The sequence below is a fragment of the Ambystoma mexicanum genome, chromosome 6q (assembly GCF_040938575.1).
Source record: "Ambystoma mexicanum isolate Mex_15411 chromosome 6q, UKY_AmexF1_1, whole genome shotgun sequence".
Lineage (NCBI taxonomy): Eukaryota > Metazoa > Chordata > Amphibia > Caudata > Ambystomatidae > Ambystoma > Ambystoma mexicanum.
In genome coordinates this window covers 1,676,164,671-1,676,186,534 of record NC_090937.1, presented here as the reverse complement: position 1 = coordinate 1,676,186,534, position 21,864 = coordinate 1,676,164,671, and the positions used below count along the sequence as shown (strand labels likewise).

The window sequence follows — 21,864 nt, the reverse complement described above, 5'->3', positions numbered from 1 at the left end:
GGCTAAGTAAGATCCAATGGTCAGTGGCTGAGTCCCTGATGCAGGCTTCCCTTATGCTAAGTAAGATCTAATGGTCAGTTGTTGAGTCCCTGATGCAGGCTTCCCTTAGGGTAAATAAGATCCAATGGCCAGTGGCTGAGTCCCTGATGCAGGCTTCCCTTAGGCTAAGTAGGATCTAATGGTCAGTGGCTGAGTCCCTGATGCAGGCTTCCCTTAGGCTAAGTAAGATCTAATGGTCAATGGCTGAGACCCTGATGCAGGCATCCCTTAGGCTAAGTAAGATCTAATGGTCAATGGCTGAGTCCCTGATGCAGGCAATGGCTGAGTCCCTGATGCAGGCTTGCCTTAGGCTAAGTAAGATCTAATGTTCAATGGTGTTAAAGACAACTGAGAGGTTCAAGAAAAATCTAAAGGTTTCCCACATTCACTTCACCAATGTGAGTTCTCATCTGTATATGTTCTCTGGCACCAACTACACAAATGATTACGCATTTAGTGTTAAACAGACTCTTGATTATGAATTTGAAGGACAGTTTCACAGTATATCCAATGAGGGTCTATAATTATTGATTCAACCACCAAGTCTGTAGGCTTTTCCTTTAGGCTAGAGTCATCAAGTTGCATAAGGTCCTTAGGCAAAGTGTTCCATAGGATTCGTTCATTAACACAGAAGGTACAGTCTCCTTTTAGAATATTCCAGAAGGGATGCATTTCAAGCAGCAATTATTCACTCATTCATAATCAGCCACTATGTTTGTGCTGCAGGTCACTGGGAACCGCTGTGGCGATATGTTCTTCACAGTTTTAGTCAATACACATGTTGCGTGCCGTCTCCTTGAAGGAGAACCTCCTCCTCCCGCTTCTCGGAAGCGTCAATTGCACAGGGGATTTCACCACATGCATGTGCTCACTCATGGCAGATCAGAACATCCTGCGTACGGAAGTATTTCCCAGATTCACTACCCTGAAAAGGATCCTCATGTGCATGCTTTGGGCCTCATCACGACTTCAGCGGTAACCCTTAAATCTGGCAGTTGAGCTATTACCGCCGGATTTAAGGGTCCGCCAAATCAGGACTTCAGCGGATTTCACCCCAGCTCTGAGCTGGGGGGAAATCCGCCGAAAATTTGCGCTATTACCACTGGCGGTAAATCCACTGGCGGTAAGAGCGTGGAAATTCCCCATTGAGCCCAATGGGGAATGGGGCATTCTCGAATGGGCTCAATGGGAAATGGGGATTAACATTACCGCCGAACTCATGATCCGGCGCTGGGGAGTTCGGCGGTAGGACTAATACCGCCGGCGGTAATACCGCTGGCGTTACTGCCAAAGTCGTGATCAGGCCCTTTGTCTGGTGACTAGTAAGAGAACCTCTCAAACTGAAGCTTTTCCCACATTCAGTGCATTATGAGGTTTCCCACCCGTATGAATTCTCTGGTGGTGAATAAGATCACTCTTGAAAATGAAGCTCTTCCTACATTTGACACACTTATGAGGTTTCACACCTGTATGTGAGAACTGATGGTAAGTAAGACCTCCCTTACGACTAAATACTTTGCCACATTCAGTGCACTTGTGTGGTATCTCACCTGTATGTGTCATCTGGTGATCAATGAGCTGTACCTTCCAAACAAACTTTTTCCCACATTCAGTGCACTCATAGGGTTTCTCACCTGTATGTATTTTCTGGTGACTAGTAAGATGACCCTTCCAAGCAAACCCTTTCCCACATTCAGTGCACATATAAGGTCTCTCATCTGTATGTATTCTCTGATGGCTAATAAGAGTTCCCTTCTGAGCAAACCCTTTCCCACATTCAATGCACACATAAGGTTTTACACCTGTATGTGTTCTCTGGTGGCTATTAAGCTGTCCCTTCTGAGCAAACCCTTTCCCACATTCAGTGCACACAAGAGGTTTCTCACCTGTATGTGTTCTCTGATGGCAAGTAAGCTGTCCCTTCTGAGCAAACCCTTTACCACATTCAGTGCACTCATGAGGTTTCACACCTGTATGTGTTCTCTGATGGCCAATAAGATGAGCCTTGCGAGCAAACCCTTTCCCACATTCCATGCACACGTGGGGTTTTTCACCTGTATGTGTTCTCTGGTGGCTAGTAAGCTGTCCTTTCTGAGCAAACCCTTTCCCACATTCAGTGCACTCATGAGGTTTCACACCTGTATGTGTTCTCTGATGGCCAATAAGATGAGCCTTGCTAGAAAACCCTTTCCCACATTCAATGCACACGTGGGGTTTTTCACCTGTATGTGTTCTCTGGTGGAGAATAAGATATCCCTTCTGAGCAAACCTTTTCCCACATTCAGTGCACACAAGAGGTTTCTCACCCGTATGTGTTCTCTGGTGGCTAGTAAGTGTTCCCTTCTGAGCAAACCCTTTGCCACACTCAGTGCACTTATGAGGTCTCTCACCTGTATGTGTTCTCAGGTGGTAACAAAGATATCCCTTCTGAGCAAAGCCTTTCCCACATTCGGTGCACTCATGAGGTTTCTCACCTGTATGTATTCTCTGGTGGCCAACAAGATGAGCCTTGTGAGCAAACCCTTTCCCACATTCAATGCACACATAAGGTTTTTCACCTGTATGTGTTCTCTGGTGGCTAGTAAGCTGTCCCTTCTTAGGAAACCCTTTCCCACATTCCGTGCACTCATAAGGTTGTTCACCTGAATGTATTTGCTGGTGGCAAGTAAACTTTCTTTTCTTAGCAAACCCTTTACCACATTCAGTGCACTTGTAGGGTTTCTCATCTACTTGTGTTCTCTGGTGGTAAGCAAGCTGCTCTTTTTGACCAAACCCTTTTTCACATTCAGTGCTGTTGTGAAGTTTCTCACCTGTATGTATTTGCTGGGGGCACATAAGTGTATCATGCAAATTACTGCTATTCCCAAATTCAGTGCACCTATAAGAGGTTTCACCTATGTTCTCATGTGGGCAATAAGTATGTTCTTGAGATGGCCAGGTTTTCCACATTGTATTCATGTGTAAGCGTTCTGGCCAGTTTATAATGTCATGTGCTTAATAAAAGATCTATTTCCACTGAACGTTTTCTCAAATTCAGAGGGCAGATGAGTTTTCTCGTGTGTAGGTCATTTCTTCATGGACACTGTTTGTTCATTTACATTCAGAGGTTCTTCACAAAATGCTTTAGAGAATCTACCCTTACATTTAGAATGTGTGTAGAATAGCACTGACATGTGTTCTCCATCAGGAATAACAGGCTAAACAAATGTTTTTCTTACTGCACATAAATTGTTGTTTTCTTGCTAGATATCCCGCTCCCCCAGGAGTGACAGAAAGAACACGCATGGTTACTAGCTGTTACCATGAAGGGGTTGCATGGATGAAAGCCACAATGTATCCAACAGGCTTCTCAATCTCAATTCCTGAATACACCGAAAAGACAACTGGACCCCAAACTTGCACACTTCTGAAATGTTTGGAAATTGCATAACAATGAAGCTTTGCTCTTCTCTAGTCCAGAACATGTATCGATCACTGTTGTTGTATTTTCCAGGCATCAATGACCTATTGAAATAGAAGGGAAATCACGTTATTAGTTTCACCATGTGACAGAGATGACCTGGAGCAGGAACAGTGCAATTCATTTTTCATTAGAGCATTTTAGTGTCTAAAACATGAGGGGAAAAAAACAGGCTGGGTAAACAAACATGTTTAGTGAATATTTGAAACCTCAGGTATGCACATATAAGCTTTAGCAGAAAGGGCTAAACTAGTACATGAAGGGTCAACATTTCCATATACAAACGATAAAGGCTGGATTTTGTTACTAGGTCAGCGGTATGTCACCAATCTGACACATGTTTGACCACTCTATTATGTAATCACTGTCGACTTCCTTACATTTGGCCAAATGTATATTGCCCCAAACACAAATATGTAATTAAAAGCACTATTGATGAAACAAGAACTGGACTGAGGTTTAAAGAAAAAGCACCAGTTAATTTAGATAGTGAGAAAATGACAGGCCAGCTACACCACATTCATAGCTGCTTACACATGTACATACTTGCAAAACTGTCTGTAAGACAGTGGGTTTCATTATGACATCGGCGCTAGCCGCGCCAGAAAAAAGATGCTCCCATTCCCATTTGAGCCCCATACGGCTGAATGGGGAGGTTGGATGCAGTGCTCGCGGGTGCCTTTCCGCCCGTCAGGTCAGACCTGGCGGGCAGAAAGGCACCCGCGAGCACAACACATAGTTTGTCAGTCCAGGAAATACGGTACCGGCATGCTTAATGGTACCCTAGTTCCCAGACCGGCAAACTCATAATGAGGCCCAGTACCTTTCCCTCTTGCCATTAACTGGGAGGGCTGTGTATTTCGATTTTGGAAACAACATTAAGAACAGCTTTCTCATGTTACAAGCAAGACTAAGTACACTGCCATTAAAAGATATCTGTTGTTAATGGTCAGGTACTAAGTACTTAAATGATAATCACTGCTTCTGTGCTCAGGTCAAATCTTTGGTCCACTTTGGCTTATTCTGTACATTGTGTAAATGCGGAAATTATACCTCTTAAAGCTTCTTAGAGGTTTTGGTTTAAATCACTTGAAACTTTCTTTTCTGATGTGACTGTCCTTCTGATGCCAATAGTGCTTTCAAACCTGCAGGCTATCTTCAACATGCGTGGAATAGAAGAGCCTCCTGGGGGTCATCTTCAGATTTGGAAGCACATAAGGAGACAGTGTGTTCCAAGAATGGCCACAGAGGAGTTGGAGGGAGGGTTCTCATGTGAATCCATGCCAGACCCATGCTGGAGAACTGGGGTCCGGCATGGATTCACATGCTCATGAATAGCGATTAAACAGCAGTATATATATATACACAACCACGGTTGAGGTGGCAAGGCTCAACAGAAGCAATAAACACTGGAACAGACTCGCGTTGAACAACCAGGTTGCAAAGCACCACTTGGCCGCCTCAGGACTCCTCCCTGGAATCCCTGTCGATGCAGTAGAACCTTGTTAAGGTGTGCGTGGACCTCCATGTAGCAGTCCTGCAGATGTCGAGCAGGGGCACACCAGAGAGAAACGCTGTCTATGCTGCAATGGCTCTGGCAGAGTGGGCTCTCGTCCGGCCTGACAGCAGCCTGCTAGCCAGTCGATGACAGTGCATGATGCAGCCAGAGAGCCCAACCTGGAGAAGGACGCCTTCAACAAAGGCTTTCCGTGTTTCACAGGTCCAAAATTGACGTACAGCTGAGAAGTCTTCCGAAAGGTCCTTGTGCCTGCCACGTAAAACTTCAAGGCACAAGCTATGTCCAGCGAATGCCAGGTCCACTCTGCTGGAGACAACAGATTTGGAAAGAAAAGAGGCAAAACCAAAGGTTTGTTGAGATGGAACTGCGACTGCACCTTCCGCATAAAGGTGGGGTGTCTACGCAGTATGATATGAAAAGTCATTTATAACGCACCTGTACACAAGTGTTTCTAGGCGCAACAAGACAAGGAAGGAGACAAAGGGAGGACAACACAAACGATCTTACTAGGCCTTGTGTCATTCAGATTGTGCAAGTGCAAGGGGAACGGAGAGGGGAAGTGCCAGAGGGAGCGACTGCAATAGGCAAAGCTCAAGTAAGGGCTGCCGGGTGTCCAGCACTAAATAAGTGCAAGGAAGCAGGAGACTGTAGGATTGCAGATACAGTCCCTAAATGCGCACAAGTCCCAGAGGCAGGGCATCGGGCTACTGGTTGTGAAAGAGCCTGTTGCCCAATAAGGTCCAGTGGATGGCCAGATAACCAGTTAGTACAGCAAGCAGGTACATCAGCAGGAGAGAGACAAAATCAGAAGCAAAAAGGAAGGTCTTGAGTTGCTATCGGAACCTTAGGTGGTCCTGGTCAAGTTTGAGAGAAGCAGGGAGGCTGTTCCAGAGGTGGGCACCAGCCAAGGAGAGAGAGATCCACTGCCCACTCTCTGCCTGGAGAAGTGTCTGACCCTCAGAGAGTTGGAGGTGGATGAGCGAAGGGCTCAAGAAGGTAAGTGTTTAGAAAGAGAGAGTTGGATGTAGTGTGGTCCCCAGCCCGAGTGGTGCCAGTGGAGAGATTTCAGGGCTTTAGAGATAAGATCCCTGGGATTGGGACCAAGGACAAGTCTCACAGTCCTGTTCTGGATTAGCTGCATAGGGTGGAGAGTAGAGGCAGGCAGATTTAGAAAGAGGTTGTTGCAGTACTCCAGCCTAGAGAACCAGGGATCTGGAGACAGTGAGCTTATTGGGGAAAGTGAGAAAACGAAGACTACCTCTGAGGAGGTGCAGCTGGTAGTGAGACTTCTTGGCAAGGTCTGTGATTTGGGGAGAGAAGGAAAGAGTGGAGTCAAAGATGACACCAAAGATTTTTGCCTCCCAGGAAGGCCCAAGGAGGGTGGCCAAAGCGAAAGAGGGAAAGCGGGAGCAGGCGTTCCAATGAGAAGGATCGCAGTCTTACTGGGATTAAGGCACAGATCGGTGGAGGTGCACCAATCCTGAATCACGGATAGACAGTCAGGAATGAGCGACAGATGAAAGGAGGCTGAGCAGAACCTGAAGGAGAGCTGAGTACCATCTGCATAACAGTGAAAGTTCAAAGAGAAGGTAGAGATGAGGTGGGCCAGGGGTGACAAGTAAAGGTTGAAGAGCCAGGGTGAGAGGTTACAGCCCTGGGAACACCACACGTGGAGAGAGAGATGGTGGAAAGAAAGGACCTCAGTTGGACCTGGGAGGGTCGATCAGAGAGGAAGGAGGTCAACCAGGTTAGGGCCTGATCTGTGATGCCCAGGTTATCACAGAGACGATTGATCAGGATGGCGTAGTTGACCATGTCGAAAGCAGAGGAAAGATCAAGGAGGATGAGGAGGACAGAAGGAAGGCTAGAGTCGAGATTAGAGAGAAGGTCTTGACAGGTGTTCAGGAGAGCAGTTTCCATGCTTCTGGCTGCTCTAAAGCCAGACTGATGGTCATGGGGACAACCAACAGATTCAGTATGGAGAGTAAGCTGGGAGATGACCAGCTTTTCTAAGAGTTTGCCCAGGAAAGGAGTGATAGAGATTGGGTGGTGGTTTGCCAGAGAGGAAGGATCGGCAGAAGGCTTCTTAAGGCAGGGGGGTGTAAAAGGGAGTGCTTTGGTTAGGGGGAGGGGACTTTCCACCCATGACGCATGGAAGGATAGGTACGGCTGCTTGCAAGACAGGTCCTGGATCTTCCTGACCCATCTGGCCAAGGTGATTGCCACGTGGAAAGGTGTTTTCCATGATAGAAACTTGAGGATCCCCCACGAGCTTAGTCAAAACCACACTGAGGTCCCAAACCAGGGCGGGAGCCTTCACTGGTGGAAAAGTTCTGAATAGTCCTTTGAGGAACTCCTTAACAGGTCTGTGCGACCACAGAGAAGGCCTACCCGTTAACAGAGAAGGCCTACCCGTTAACAGAGAAGGCCTACCCAGTGCCCTGGTGTAACGGGATATGGCAGCCAGGTGCACCTTCATAGAGGCATGAGCCAGTCCAGCCTTGGCCAAGGAAAGCAGGTATGACAGGAGCTGCAGGGCTGAGACACGCAGAGGGGTAATCTATTGAGACCGGCACCACAGGGAGAAACGCTTCCACTTATGGCCATAGCAACTCAAGTTGAAGAGTCCCTGGCCTTGGCAAGGATGTCCTTACACTCCACAGGTAAAGCATAATGTCCAAACTCTAGGGCTGCAAGAGCCAGGCCCTGAGATCCAGCAACGCTGGGCTGTGGTGCAGCATCTCTCCTCCCTCTCTGGACAGAAGGTCCGTAAGTAGTGGCGGCTCAATGGACAGAACCACTGACAGACATAGCAGGTACAGGTACCTGATTTGTCGCTGCCACAACGGAGCGACAAGTATCATCCTGCAGTGACACTATCTGAGTCTGTTGATCACTCATCGCAGGAGAGAGAATGGAGGAAAAGCAAACAGGAAAAGTCCCTCCCACGGAAACAAGAATGCATTCCCCATGCTCCTTGGCTGTGGGAACCTGCTGGTGAACTTCTGATACTTGGAATCCGCTGCCATTGCGAAAAGGTCATCTGGGGTTGACCCCATTCGTAGAATAGAAGAGTCATCTGGTCATGGCAAATCTCCCACTCGTGGCAAGAGCGTAGTTCCCTGCTGAGAGAGTCTGCGATGGTGTTCTTGGTGCCCGCCACGTGAAAGGGGTCAAGATACATGTCCTGACGAATGGCCCAGTGCCACCAATCGTCGGCCTCTCTGGAGAGAGTCGGCGAACGTCTTCCGCCCTATTTCCAGATGTAGAACATGGTGGTGGTGGTCTCCGTGAAGATCCTTACAACCTTGCCTCTCATCAACGGCAAGAAAGACTTGAGGGCTCAAAAGACAGCCCAAAGCTCCAGGACGTTGATATTAAGGGTCTTTTCTTCTGCCAGCCAGATGCCTATGGAGTGCAACTGTCTGGTATGAGCTCCCAAACCTTCCAGGGAACCATCTGTGGTGACCGGTTGAGGGGAACTTTGTCCGTCTAGGATTCCGAGGCTTGCAGCCACCTCGCATCCAGAAACTTCTGGAGTGGCCTCATCTGTAGTCTGAAAAGGAGGACAAGGTTGATTCAGAAATACATCATACCCAAAGCGACTTGATGGCTCGTACCGTAGCAGACTGTGCCGACAACAGGTGCTTCACCGTCCCCAGGATGGCTACCACCCTCTCTTCAGAGGTAGCCGCCGGGCAAGCCACTGTGTTCAGTTGCACTCCCAGAAACACAGCGTTCTGCGATGGCTCCAAGCAGGACTTTGGAACATTTATGGAGAATCCCAGATCTGTCAGCAAATGCATGGTCCTTGCTCTGTGCTGGCTCACCAGAGCACATGAGTGGGATCGGACTAGCCAATCGTCCATGTAAGCGTAAACGTGGATGCCCTTGAGACGAAGTACGCCACCACCAGAGCCAACCACTTCCTGAGGACCCTCTGGCCGGTTTCAGGCCGAAGGGAAGTGCCTTGAACTGATAGTTCCGCCCCTGGACCACAAACCGCAGGAATTTACGGTGCTTCCGGTGTATGGGGATGTGGAAGTATGCATCCTCCAGGTCCAGAGATGCTAGGCAGTTGCCTTGCTCCAGTTGGCTGAGCATGTGCTGCAACGTAACCATCCTGAACTTCAGGGACTTCAGGTACTTGTTGAGGCATCACAGGTCCAGGACCGGCCTCCACCCTCCTGTCTTCTTTCGGACTAGAAAATGGTATGCACCCCGGAGTCTCGGACGTACTGGGGAACAGGTTCCATCACCCCCTTTCTTAGCATTGCTTGGACCTCCTGCAGCAGCTGCGCCAATGTGCTGTTCTTGATGAACTAGAGGGGGGATACTGGGACACGTGCCTTGGAAATCCAAGGTGTGCTCCTGTCCACACATCTGTCGGTGGTGATGGACTTCCACACGCGGGTGTACCTTGTCAGCCGACCTCCACCGGGGTTCAAGAGTTGGGGCTCAAGTCCACGGCTGGTTCAGCCCTGCTTAGGTGTCAGGGACCTGCCCTGCGGGTGGCACTGTCCTCAACAGCGGTATGCCTGCAAGCAGCCTCTGTACGCCTCCTGCATCATGGAGTGGGATGGTTGCTGATAAGGGGCAGTGTAGCCCTTGGAGGACCTGACAGGTTTTCCCGTTGAGGAACAAAAGGACGACCGACGTTGCTGCAGGGTGCAAAGCAAACTCGCTATCTATGTGCTAGTCTTGAAGAGCTGAAGAGACTTGTCAACCGCCTTGCCAAACAGGTTTTCCCTCTTGAATGGCACCTTAGACTGAACATCCGGCCTGAAGTTGGTGGTTTTCAGCCATCCTTGCCAATGAAGAGACACTCCCTGACGGAATCCAGTGTCTGCGAAGTCCACCACCACTGTAATGGCGTGACGGAGGCCACCTCCCCCTCCTGGAACAGCTCAAGAGCTTCTGCTTTCTTGTCGTCAGGTAGGAAGTCAAGAATCAGGCCTAGTTTATACCAGAGCTCCCAGTCATATCGTTACAAAATGGGCAGCGCATTAGCAGCCTTAATGCAGCTTGCAGCCATATAGATAATTGTCTTCCCCATAGCATCCAGCTTCTTCCCCTCCTGGTCCGGGGGTACCATGGATGAGGATGACGAATTTGCAGAGCATTCCTGGCCGCGGCTAAAACCACAGAGTCAGGTGAAGGCTGGGACCTCTGGCACTTTGGGGCCAATTCCGGGACTCTGGGCCTCATTACACGGTAGGCAGTAAGGGTTTACCGGTACTGGTATTTTACTGGCACCGGTAAATCCTTACCGCCTTACTACGAAGTCCCTTTGCAGGTTGGGGTATTTAACGCCTGCAACCCGCAAAGGGACACAGGGAGCTAATTACGGTACCGCAATTTGCGGTGCTGTAATTAGCGCCTTCCCCATTCCCATTATGCCCTATGGGGCAAAAATGGGAATGGGGAAGGGCAATGGTGGAAGGGGGAATTACCGCCCCGCCTACCTTGGAATGGGGCGGTAATTCCCCTTTCCACCAAGGCGGTGCCGGTATTTTACCAGCATGAACCATGGTGCTAATAGCGCCATGGTTCTCCGCCTACCGTGTAATGAGGCCCTCTGTATTTCTTCTTGAGCCTGCATGGGTTGGTTGGTGCTTGGATTCTTCAACAGTGCTAGATCTTCATCCCAAATATCGTCCAACAAAGGAACAGACATGATGGTCCTTCGCCTGGACTTGCGACGTTGATAAAGGAACCCTTTCTTTTTCGTCTCCTCAGGCACCAGTTGAAAATGATCAGAGGCCCTGCACATCATTGAATGAAAAGAGTGGACCTCATCCGGTGGAGGGGCCCTATGCGAGTCACCCGTGCCTGCTGGCTCCCAGTCCGCTGGCACAAAGTCATCAGCCTCGTCGGTGTCCGTTGCCATAGCACCCGTATCTGTGTCTGTGTACGTGGCAGGTTCCCCCGTTAGGATCAAATCCAGAGGTGGAGGAGGCAGTGGCGGGGGTGTTGGTTTTTGCCCTGGACTAGCAGATTCCTTTGACTTGAGTTTGCGCTTTGAAGGACTTTCGGAAAGCAGCCTTGGAGGACTCCCTGACGGAGCAGGGCCCAGTGTTGGTAGCTGGTATGCTGAATTTCTGATACCAGCGTGTGCAGGGTGGTCAGAATGTCCAACTGAACATCCCTGGGTATAGGTGCAGAAGAAACGAGAGGCGAGGCCCCGGACTGGTATGCCTCTTCTGGAGAGGTAGGTGATAGTGTTCACCCCATGGTGACCCACCTTCCCACAAAGGTCCCTGGCCCTCTTCATGGTCTGAATAGTAGCCCTCGGGTAGTTTGTAACTGTAAAGACACTGGAGGGGGGTGTCTGTACTTCCGCTCTCTATTTGGAAGAGGAGAGGCACAAGGACCCCTGCCAAGATTCTCTATGAGGTAGCAATGGACAAGCAATCAAGGCCTAGCTTCTAAGGAGGTGATGCGGGCAGGTTCTTAAGTACAGTGTAGTCCCCAAGCACCCACAAAGGAATGTGTGCACACTGTATCAGTTAAAACACCGTGTTTATATAATTAATATTCAAGGTCATGTATAATATCACGATAACTCACTTTGCACTCGGTTATCTATAATGGCAAATATACAGTTCTACGTGGTACCACAATTACTATTAGATCTCTTTAAAGTGCATCAACTGTATGGTTAAATGTCACACAAATCAGTTTGCAAAGGAAACCAACAAAGGATATACGAGGAAAGCAGTTGGTTGGAACAATTGGCAGAATACTGGCCCCGCTACCTAAACACAGTTCTGTGTGGAGATCCCCCCCACCTGGGCAACCTGTAGAATAAAGATATATCACAAGCCCAGTCCATATATTGTTCACAAGTGACTTTCCAATAGTTCTGCAACCCCAAAGTACCTGGCGTTGTAGCGTTCCTCATCAGGGAATCAACGGCCCATCTTGAGTGCCCTCCCTTTAAGGCATGATTCTCGGGTCGTCGAACGTTCGACGAAGAACAGGGTGAACTAAGGCAGTGGAGTGGCAGCTTCTTTCCTAGTGGTGCTCGTCGACGGGGAAGCGTAAATGTCCTGCAAGGAAAAGGCGTGCGGGGCACCTCGATGTCGATAGTTCTGGACTGCAAAGAGTTTGAAGAATTGTTACCCAGCAAGGGCGTTGAGTCGTCAGCGTCTCTGTGGTCTTTGGATGTCTGGAAACCCACTGGCAGATGCTATTTGGCGCATCGACGGCCTGGCCTTCTCCGGAAGGATCAGACAGGCGATGATGCAGACGAGAGCGTCCTTGAATCAAGAGTTCTTAGGCAAAGGGAGCACGGCAGATCCGGTCGGAGACGGCAGTTGTCGACAGTGGCGGATAACAGTCCGGGCGATTCTCCTTGGGATTCCGCGGCAGTCTCATCTCGCGTCGGCAGCCTGTTGAAGGTCCGTCTACCAGGGAGATTTGGCAAAGATCAGCTGGTGCACGTTGGTCCCTCATAGCTCGGGAAGCGGGTGTCTTACCAGGTCCTCTCTGGGTCAGTCCTTGGAGACACAGCAGCTTTCAGATTGATGAAGGAGAGCAACAGCAATTCTTCTCTTCCAGCAGGGCTTCAAGGTCAAACGTCAGTTTCACTCCAGTTACTCTTCGTAGTTTGGACTTAAGCTCTGAACACGATTCCTAGCAGTGAGGGGTCCCCTGATATACTGTTGATCTCCCATTCATTACGCTGGGTCACACTCGAGCATCCAATCACTACGAAGGGCATTCAGGCTGTCAGGCAGCCAATCAGGCACACAGTGCATTCTGGCCATTCTTCTCCATCCAGACACTCATAACACAGAATGTGGATTCGGACAAGTACTGAGCCATTCAACACTACACACTGCATTCATACCAGTTTCGGGCTGGGCTGTCTCAGTCATTGTGTCAAACACTAGATACCAGACATCCACAACAAGAATTGCAATTCGTCACACACTCTATTTACCCACATCCCACCCACAGGTGTACCCACAACATACGGTCGTTGGGAAGGCTCTAGCCAGTCTGGTCGGCACTTCCCCACACTACCATATATGGAACTTCCACCCAACAGTCAGTCAGGGGGAAGGGACAGAGTCAGGGCTTCCCGGGAATTCGGGAAGATCAAGGTAACAGGCGATGGAAGGCAAGAGGCCATGGGGGCCATCTTGTCTCCATCAGGAATCTACCGATTCCAATGACAGGACCTGGGCATCCCAAAATGGAGGACGCTAAGGGCACCAGTCATTTCAACACTGAGCTGCCACCAGCCCGTATCCTTCTCTGTGGGCCACACACAGGTGCCCAAAAACATACATTAGGGGCACAGGGTTGTACCCCCACCCATGGGTGCCATAAGGGTATCCCATGGGTCCAACCCAACTACCATCACTTCCATAATGCCCCAGTTATGGTCTGACCATCACATGGTATCCTTTACCTTAGAAGCTACTACACCCTCGAACAACAGTACCATAGCCCCCACGGCACCTACTAGAAACAAAAAAAATATCACTCCCGAAAGGCTCATCCCCCTCATTCTTCCCACCTTAAACTCCATTTCAGATCAGTCTGACCCAGCCTCTATGGTAGAAATATACAACAAAGTGATGCTGGCCTCCCTGGACACTATCGCACCACTAAAAATTAGGAAGAGCAAACCCCTCCTATACCTAAATACATGGTTCATGCCCCATCTGAAAGACATTAGACAAAAGAAACGACTAAGCGAAAAAACTCAGAGATCAGACCCCTCAGACACTAACAAAAAAACCTCAAGAACTTAGTCACTCTCTACAAAAAAGAAATCATCTTAGCGAAACAAACCTCCTACAACACCTGTATCACTCAAGCTAAATCCAACACAAAAGAACTGTTCGCCATCCTGAAGGAAGTAGAATCCCCCACCCAAGCTCCTGATTCCTGCCTAAAGGACAAGAACTGGTGTACAGGCATCCAAAACGCCCTTGCCAATAAGATAACCATGCTTCAAGCAAAGATCAATAATAAAAAAGCGTCTATAACTGACCCTAACACTGTTATCAGAGGCGCTCCTTCCAAGGCTACCACAATCCCTTCTCCGACTCTGAAACCATTGGACATTCCCTCCTTCCACTTCCAAAAAGTCTCCACCAAAGAAGTCGAGAAAGTTATCCTCACCCTCAAACCCTCTAATTCTCAGGGCGACCCATGTCCAGCCCAAATCATAAAAGATGCCGCCCGCGAACTTTCACCATTCATTACTAAACTTATAAATGCATCCTTCACATCAGGCACCATACCCAGGAACCTTAAACATTCCTGGGTTCTCCCCCTCCTCAAAAAGCAAACATTGGACCCTTCCATTCCAACCAATTACCGCCCCATAACCACTGTGCCGTTCTTACTGAAAATCCTTGACAAAGTTGCCTACCAACAAATCCAACACCACCTGGAATTTAACCACCTCCTAGGAGTCCAACAGTCCGGCTTCAGACCGCAGCATGGCACAGAGACTGCATTACTAGACCTTAAGGCACAAATAGACATATTAAGAGATAACGGCACAACCTCACTTTTATTACTCCTTGACCTCTCTGCCGCATTCGATCTGGTAGACCATGCAATACTATGCTATCACCTGTTCACGGCAGCCTGCTTCTCCCAGGAATCTGTCGCATGGATCCAGTCTTTCCTGGATAACAGGACGATGCAAGTCTTCTCTTCCCTAGCAGCTGCTGACCCCGCACCCATCACTTGCAGCGTACCCCAAGGATCCTGCGTATATCCTACCCTCTATAATATTTTCACAAAGCCCCTTTTCGATGATCTAGACGATCTAGGTATCATCTACACGAACTATGCAGATGATACACAGATCCTCATCCCGTTGACGGGAGATTATGGAAAGGATTTGGCCTTTGTGAATAGAATCTACCTCATCATCCAGGCATGGATGGCCGCTCACGGTCTATGCCTAAATGATGACAAAACCGAACTCCTCATTCTAGGCACCTCTTCCAACATCAAAAAACTGGGCTCCAACTATGACTCCTTCATAATTGATAACAATACTATCACTGTAGCCAAAGTAGTAAAAAACTTTCGGTTTTTATATAGACTCCACGCTTACCTTTGCTAAACAAGTGAACTCCATGACCTCTGCCACCTCGTACACTTGTACGTTAATCAGAGCAGCCAAGCCCTTCCCTCTCACCTCACAACTGTGTCGCTATTGCAAGAGCACTAATCCTGTCAAAACTAGATTACTGCAACGCCCTCTATATAGGCAGCAACAAACACATCACTTCCAAAATTCAAAAATTGCAAAACAATGCCCTGAGAGCTGCCCTAAACTTCCCTAAAAACACCCACATATCAGACCTTAGAAGATCCACCAATTGGCTCTCCACTAAATACAAAATCCTCCTTAAAACAGCTTCCCTCACACATAAATGCCTTAAGCATGTAACCCCGCAATACCTCATAGACAGATTCAACAGACAGACAGCCGCTCGCCCCTTACGAAAAGCCAACTATAACCAACTGCTAGTACACAGATTTAAACTCACTAAATCTGGCGGGAGTAGCTTCGCTGTTAAAGCGGCACAACTGGAACTCCCTTCCAATTGATCTAAGGGAAGATCACCCCTACCAGAAATTCAGATCTAACCTAATCCAATGGCTAAAAGACCATGATGTCTAACCTCGCGCTAACATCATTTGGATCCCTTGTATATTTTGTATATTTACTCTGCTCTACATTTATGCTACACTTGCACTATTGTAATCTTATTGTACAAACTGCCTTGATTTTCTGTCACTGCAGGTCTACAGCACTGTAACCATAGCTGTATTTCCTGATTATTTGTAACATGTAACCTTAAGTTGAACAACCCTCTTTCTAGCTTCGTGCCCGAATACCCCCGGGTCTGGTGCGCAATATAAATAAATAAAACAAACAAACAAACAAACAAACCATATATGGAACTTCCACCCAACAGCCAGTCAGGGGGAAGGGACAGAGTCAGGGCTTCCCGGGACTTCGGGAAGATCAAGGTAACAGGCGATGGAAGGCAAGAGGCCACGGGGGCCATCTTGTCTCCATCAGGAATCTACCGATTCCAATGACAGGGCCTGGGCATCCCAAAATGGAGGACGCTGAGGGCACCAGTCATTTCAAAATACCACTGGGTAGTTTACAGGAGAGAGGCACAATCAGTTGTATTGTTAAGTAGTTTATGCAAATTATACCGTAACTTGCCAGTTTTCCATAACCTGATCCAGACCTCTTCTTTAAATTCAATCTCAGCGTGCCCCTGCGCCCTCTGTGCTGTGACCAAGAATAGGTTCAATCTCAGAGTGCCCCTGCGCCCCCTGCACTGTGACCAAGAATAGGTTCAATCTCAGCTTGCCTCTGCACCCTCTGTGCTGTGACCAAGAATAGGTTCAATGTCAGTGTGCTCCTGCGCCCTCGGTGCTGTGACCAAGAATAGGTTCAATCTCAGCGTGCCCCTGTGCCCTCTGTGCTGTGACCAAGAATAGGTTCAATCTCAGTGTGCCCCTGCGCCCTGCGTGATGTGATCAAGATTATGTTCAATCTCAGTGTGCCCCTGCGCCCTGCGTGATGTGACTAAGAATAGGTTCAATCTCAGTGTGCCCCTCCGCCCCCTGTGCTGTGACCAAGAATAGGTTCAATCTCAGCATGCCCCTGCGCCCTCTGGGCTGTGACCAAGAATAGGTTCAATCTCAGCATGCCCCTCTGCGCTCTGTGCTGTGACCAAGAACTCACTATATTTTGCCCTGAGACCTGCTTTTATCCCATCTCTAGTAACCACTTGGGATGTAACCCCCATCACTGTTAACATCCAATAACTTTGACTTGTCACCATTTGCTGATTGCACACATTATTCCAGGTGATCTACTGTGGAGATTGCACACCCCAATACTCTTTGGGAATCTGTTTAACATAATCCCCACAAGCCATAATCTGGAAGGTCAAAAACTCCTATGTGAGTAATTTCGCCAGCAGTAATAGCACCAAAAACGGCCGCAAATGGGCAGAAAGCAGGATTTTTACCTCCAGAAAAAAGCTTGAGGTAAAACTCCAAACTTTCTGCCCAACTCATAATAGAAACAGCACTTAAAAGCGGCTATAACAGAGTCACCACCGCATTTAAGGGCTACCGCCCAATTTGTGATGAGGCCCCGTGTCATCTCTCCTCAATGTCAGCATCTACATCTCTTCTGCCCGTCATGCTAACCATTCCTCTATTCTTATTCTTCACGACCTTTCTGTGGTCTTCGATACTGTCAGCCATTCTGACCTTCCCTTAACATTACCTCTTCTAGGTATCGGGGCCAGGGCCCTGACAAAGTTTGCTTCATATCTTGCCCCCAGTCACTTGAAGATGTCCTGGAACAGCTTTAACCTTCCCACTCACTGCCCTTTACTGTTGGTGATCCCTAAGGGTCAGTCCAGTATCAACTTCTCTTCACTCTCTATACCTCTGCTAACGGGTGCCCTGATATCCTCTTCCAATTTCTCCTATCAACTCTTTGATGGAGAACCTCAAATCTTCTTCCCCTTTCCCTCCTTATCCGATGAGCCGAAGTCAAACATTTCTAACTGTCTCTCCACCATCATATACTGGATGGCATCTCACTCGCTCATGCCCTACTCCACTAAGACTGACGGTCTCTACTTCCCACCCAAACAGGCCATCTCTTTCTCTCCCCCTTTTCTATTCTTCTCTCCTGACCACCTTCCCTACTCTGCTTCGGCTCGCAGCGTTGGTATTGACCCATTTTACAACTTCTCACTCTTCATCTCCAAATCTGCCACTGTGGCCAGACTTAATATCCTCAACAACAGAAAAACAATACAGTGTTTGTCCCTTCAACATTGCTAAACACCTAATCCCCTCTTTAGTACTCTCTCGATCTGACTACTGTGCCAGTCCTCTCTATGACCTTCCTGTTAGAAAAGATTTCTCTAAGTGCAATTTACTCTCCATATTATGGACGCCCCACCGCCCCAAACTTTTTGCTTTTGTTTGACTGACCTAACCTGAATTTTTCCAGTAGAGCACAACATTCAGCTGTACTCCCCTGGGCCTATGCTCACTTGTTATGTGGAAACTGACAAGTCCTTCAGACTGTCAGTATGGGGAATTCATGTCTTTGACTATGTTGCCATTTCATGGTAAGTTTTTATCTGGGCTGTAAGTACCTTACACTACCGCGCACAGGTGTCTTTGTCATTTTTTTGCCATAGACACCCTCTAAGAATTTTCTGGTGGTTATACAAGTGTGCCTAGGACGAACCGGTGGCAGCAATTTACTTTACTGGTATTTTTACTTCTTTTTATTAAAACATACCGCATTTGGTACCTGATGGTGGCCAGTGCCGAAAATGGCCGTGCCATGATGTCTTTTGTTCTGTCCTTTGGCCATTTTGTCCCTTTGCCTTCCCACAGGTCGAGAGACCCGGGAAGTCCTTATTTGGGCAGGCTGACTACTGCAAAAACTGCATCTTTTGCAGGTTCCTGCATGTCACATGTGCTAGTGCCCAGGAAGAGGGTTGGGACTGTCTGGCCCCAATACACACTACTGGTTCCAGTATGTAGGGTAGGCATGAATGACTGGAACCACCCTGGGCCATGATTGGCCCACTCCCGGCGTGCATGCAAGATAGCAGATCTTCCATTGGCTATCCCAGATTTGAGCGTGAAACAAATCTTGGATAAGAGAAGGGGCTCTGCATCCATTACAGGTCGATCAACTGAAGTTCACTCTAACTACAAAAGGAACCAAGTATTCTGAAACACTGATGCAGACCCGTGGAACCGTCAGACGCACTAGAAGGTTTGGTACCCTGAGCCGGCTGCTGTCGCATGGGACCCCTGCTTTTGTCATCGATCTTAGAAGGCCTGCAATTGCGCTTCGACCCTTTGGAGTAGTGGAAACAACTACTCTAGGCACATCCTGATCACCCGCCAAAAAAGTCTTCTTGAAGTGTTCCTGAGTCATCCAGTAAACTAACAAGCTCTACCACAGGGTTTCGCAAAGGAGCGCCGTTGTCCTGAGTTGACACTTGAGACATGGGGCATCGTAAGCTAGAGTTCTTCGGCCCTCGCCTGCCAAATTTCATAGTCATAGCTCCGCTGGGTCGCGAACAAGGAGAGTGAACCAAGCCGCGAGCCTTTGTGATTCCTACGTCACTACGTTGTGATGATGGTCGCTGTAGGTGCTTTGCCTATCTGCCTTCTGTGCCCTGAAGCCTGCTGCATTGGAATTAACTTCCTCTCTTCTTCGTGACCTGAGAAAGGGATACTGTCCCGTCACAGACAATCGCCCCGTCCTGCAGCTGCTGAAAGTTGGATCGCAGAGAAACTGCAGAGCTCGATCCTACAAGAGACCTCGACTAAACTGGCAAAGGTCCAACCTGAGCATAGGGGCGGCAAGTACTTGCTTCACTTACCAGTGGGCCCTGGCACAACCGATACATTTTTATGCAAGAGAACCCTTAAAAGAGCCTCACTTTGGCTGGGCTACCCTGCGCTCCCGAGCTATTCCTGAACGTGAAAAGTCGCTCAGCCTGCAAGGGTAGACCTTCCTTGAATAGTGGAACGTTATTCTTCAAAACCTCAAGCCCATTCCTGGACTGCTACAGACCCCTGAAGAAGCACCGTTTTCGCACTTAACCACTCCGTAGGGTTGGATTGCTTAAGTTAGGGTTTGGATTCTGATGATCGCACAATGCAACTGTGTTAAGCCCCCTTCTATTACAGGTTGTGGATGTGTTTTCCCCCACCTTGCATTAAGCTAAAAGTAATTGGCCCTCATTACAACACCGGCGCTAAACCATGGCGCTATTAGCACCATGGTTGGTGCCGGTATTGTAACGAGTCCGCCAATGTTCAATGGGGAATTACCACCCCATTCCAAGGTTGGCGGTGCAGTAATTCCCCATTGAACATTGGCCCTTCCCCATTTTTGCCCCATAGGGCTCAATGGGACTGGGGAAGGCGGTAAGTACGGTACCACAAATTGCGGTACCATACTTACCTCGAGAGTCCCTTTGCGGGTCCCTACTTTAACGGCTGGTCTAGATCAGCCGTTCTGGTCGGGTCCCGCAAAAAGGGACCTCGTAGTAAGGCGCTAAGTGGTTAACGGCGCCGCAGCCTTTTACGGCGCCATTAACCACTTAGCGCCAGGGTCATAATGAGGCCCATTGTATATATGTAACAGTGATAGTGGCCCTCATTACAAGTCAGGCGTTAAGGGTTTAACGGCGCCGTCGGCACTGTTAACCCTTAACGCCTGATTAAGCGGTCCCGGGTTTTAACGCCTGCTTTTTGCAGGCGTCAAAACCCATGCCGCAAAGTGACCTTGGTGCTAAGTACGGTGCCGCAATTTGCGGCACCGTACTTAGCGCCTTTCCCCATTCTCATTATGCCCTATGGTGCAAAAATGGGAATGGGGAAGGGCCATGGTGAAATGGGGAAATACCACCCCACTACCTTGGAATGGGGCGGTAATTCTGCCATCCACCATGCCGGAGTCCGGCATGGACCATGGTGCTAATAGCACCATGGTCCAGCGCTGGACTTGTAATGAGGGCCAGTTAGGGCTTCATTATGACCCAGGCGGAAAACCATGGTGCTAATAGCACCATGGTCCATGCCGGTAACTTACCGACTCCGCCATGGAGAAAGGGGGAATTACCACCCCATTACAAGGTTGGCGGGGCGGTAATTCCCCCTTCCTCCATTGCCCTTCCCCAGTCCCATTTTTGCCCCATAGGGCTCAATGGGAATGGGGAAGGTGCTAAGTACGGTACTGCAAATTGTGGTACCGTACTTAGCACCAAGGTCCCTTTGCGGGACCCTACTTTATCGGCTGGTGTAGACCAGCCGTTAAGGTCGGGTCCCGCAAAGGGACCTCGTAATCAGGCGCAAATGGGTTAACGGCGCCGCAGCCTTTTACGGCGCCGTTAACCCATTAGCGCCAGGGTCGTAATGAGGCCCTTAGCACCCACCGGTCCGGCGGTATTAGCGCCGGATCACGGGTTTGGCGTTAATGGTATATCCCCATTGGGTCCATTGGATCCAATGGGGGCATTTTCGGCGCTAATACTGCGGGCTTATAAAGCCAGCGGTAATACAGGGCGTTAAATGGGATTCTCACCTCCAGAAAAAAGCTGGAGGTAAACCAGCCCATTTAGCACCCAAATCCTGATAGGGGCAGCCCTTAAATGTGCCTATAATACCATTACTGCCGCATTTAAGGGCTACAGCCCAACTCGTTATAAGGCCCCTAGTCTTGACCACCTGCCAAGCAACCTTGATTGGTTTGGCTTGTCCAGAAGGTTTGCCTGTTCCACTAAACTAGGGTGGCCTCTTAGAGTTTAGGAATCCATCTTAACACTTCCCAACTATGCTTTTTCACCTCTCGACAAAGTCCTCAGATGTGTTCTCCATACACTCTTCAACCTTCCCAACATCACCGCCACCTCCCTAGCCCGGTGTCAGTTAGGCTGGTTATCTATGAGCCAGAGGACAAAGTATAAACACAGTCTCATCATCTTAAAAACTATACATGGAATTATCCCACCCTACGTATCGCCCCCATCTCACTCCCTACGATCAGCCTTGGCTCACCTCCTTGCAACTTCCCATGCCCCTTGCACTCCCTCTCGTTTCCGCTCTCTCCCTCTCCTCGCTCCCTAACTATGGAATGATCTTCCTCTCCCTCTCTGCACTACTCAGAGTCTATCACTATTTAAATCCAACTTCCTAGCTCTCCTCCTTTCTGTAGAACCACTTTCATAGAATTCAGCGCTAGAACGCCCTGCTCTCCTCTCTCCCCACCTCTTTATGA

General features: G+C 48.8%; 1 protein-coding gene across 1 annotated transcript in view; it reads right to left on the bottom strand.

Moving 5' to 3' along the window:
- The window catches only part of LOC138517037 (zinc finger protein 585A-like), a 182,822-nt gene that overhangs the window by 111,672 nt on the left and 49,286 nt on the right, over positions 1-21,864 (bottom strand). Inside the window, exon 3 of the mRNA XM_069632553.1 lies at positions 1,633-3,543. Within this exon, the coding sequence (XP_069488654.1) occupies positions 1,633-2,997 (1,365 nt within the window). The 5' untranslated portion in view covers positions 2,998-3,543. The remainder of the gene's footprint in view (positions 1-1,632; positions 3,544-21,864) is intronic.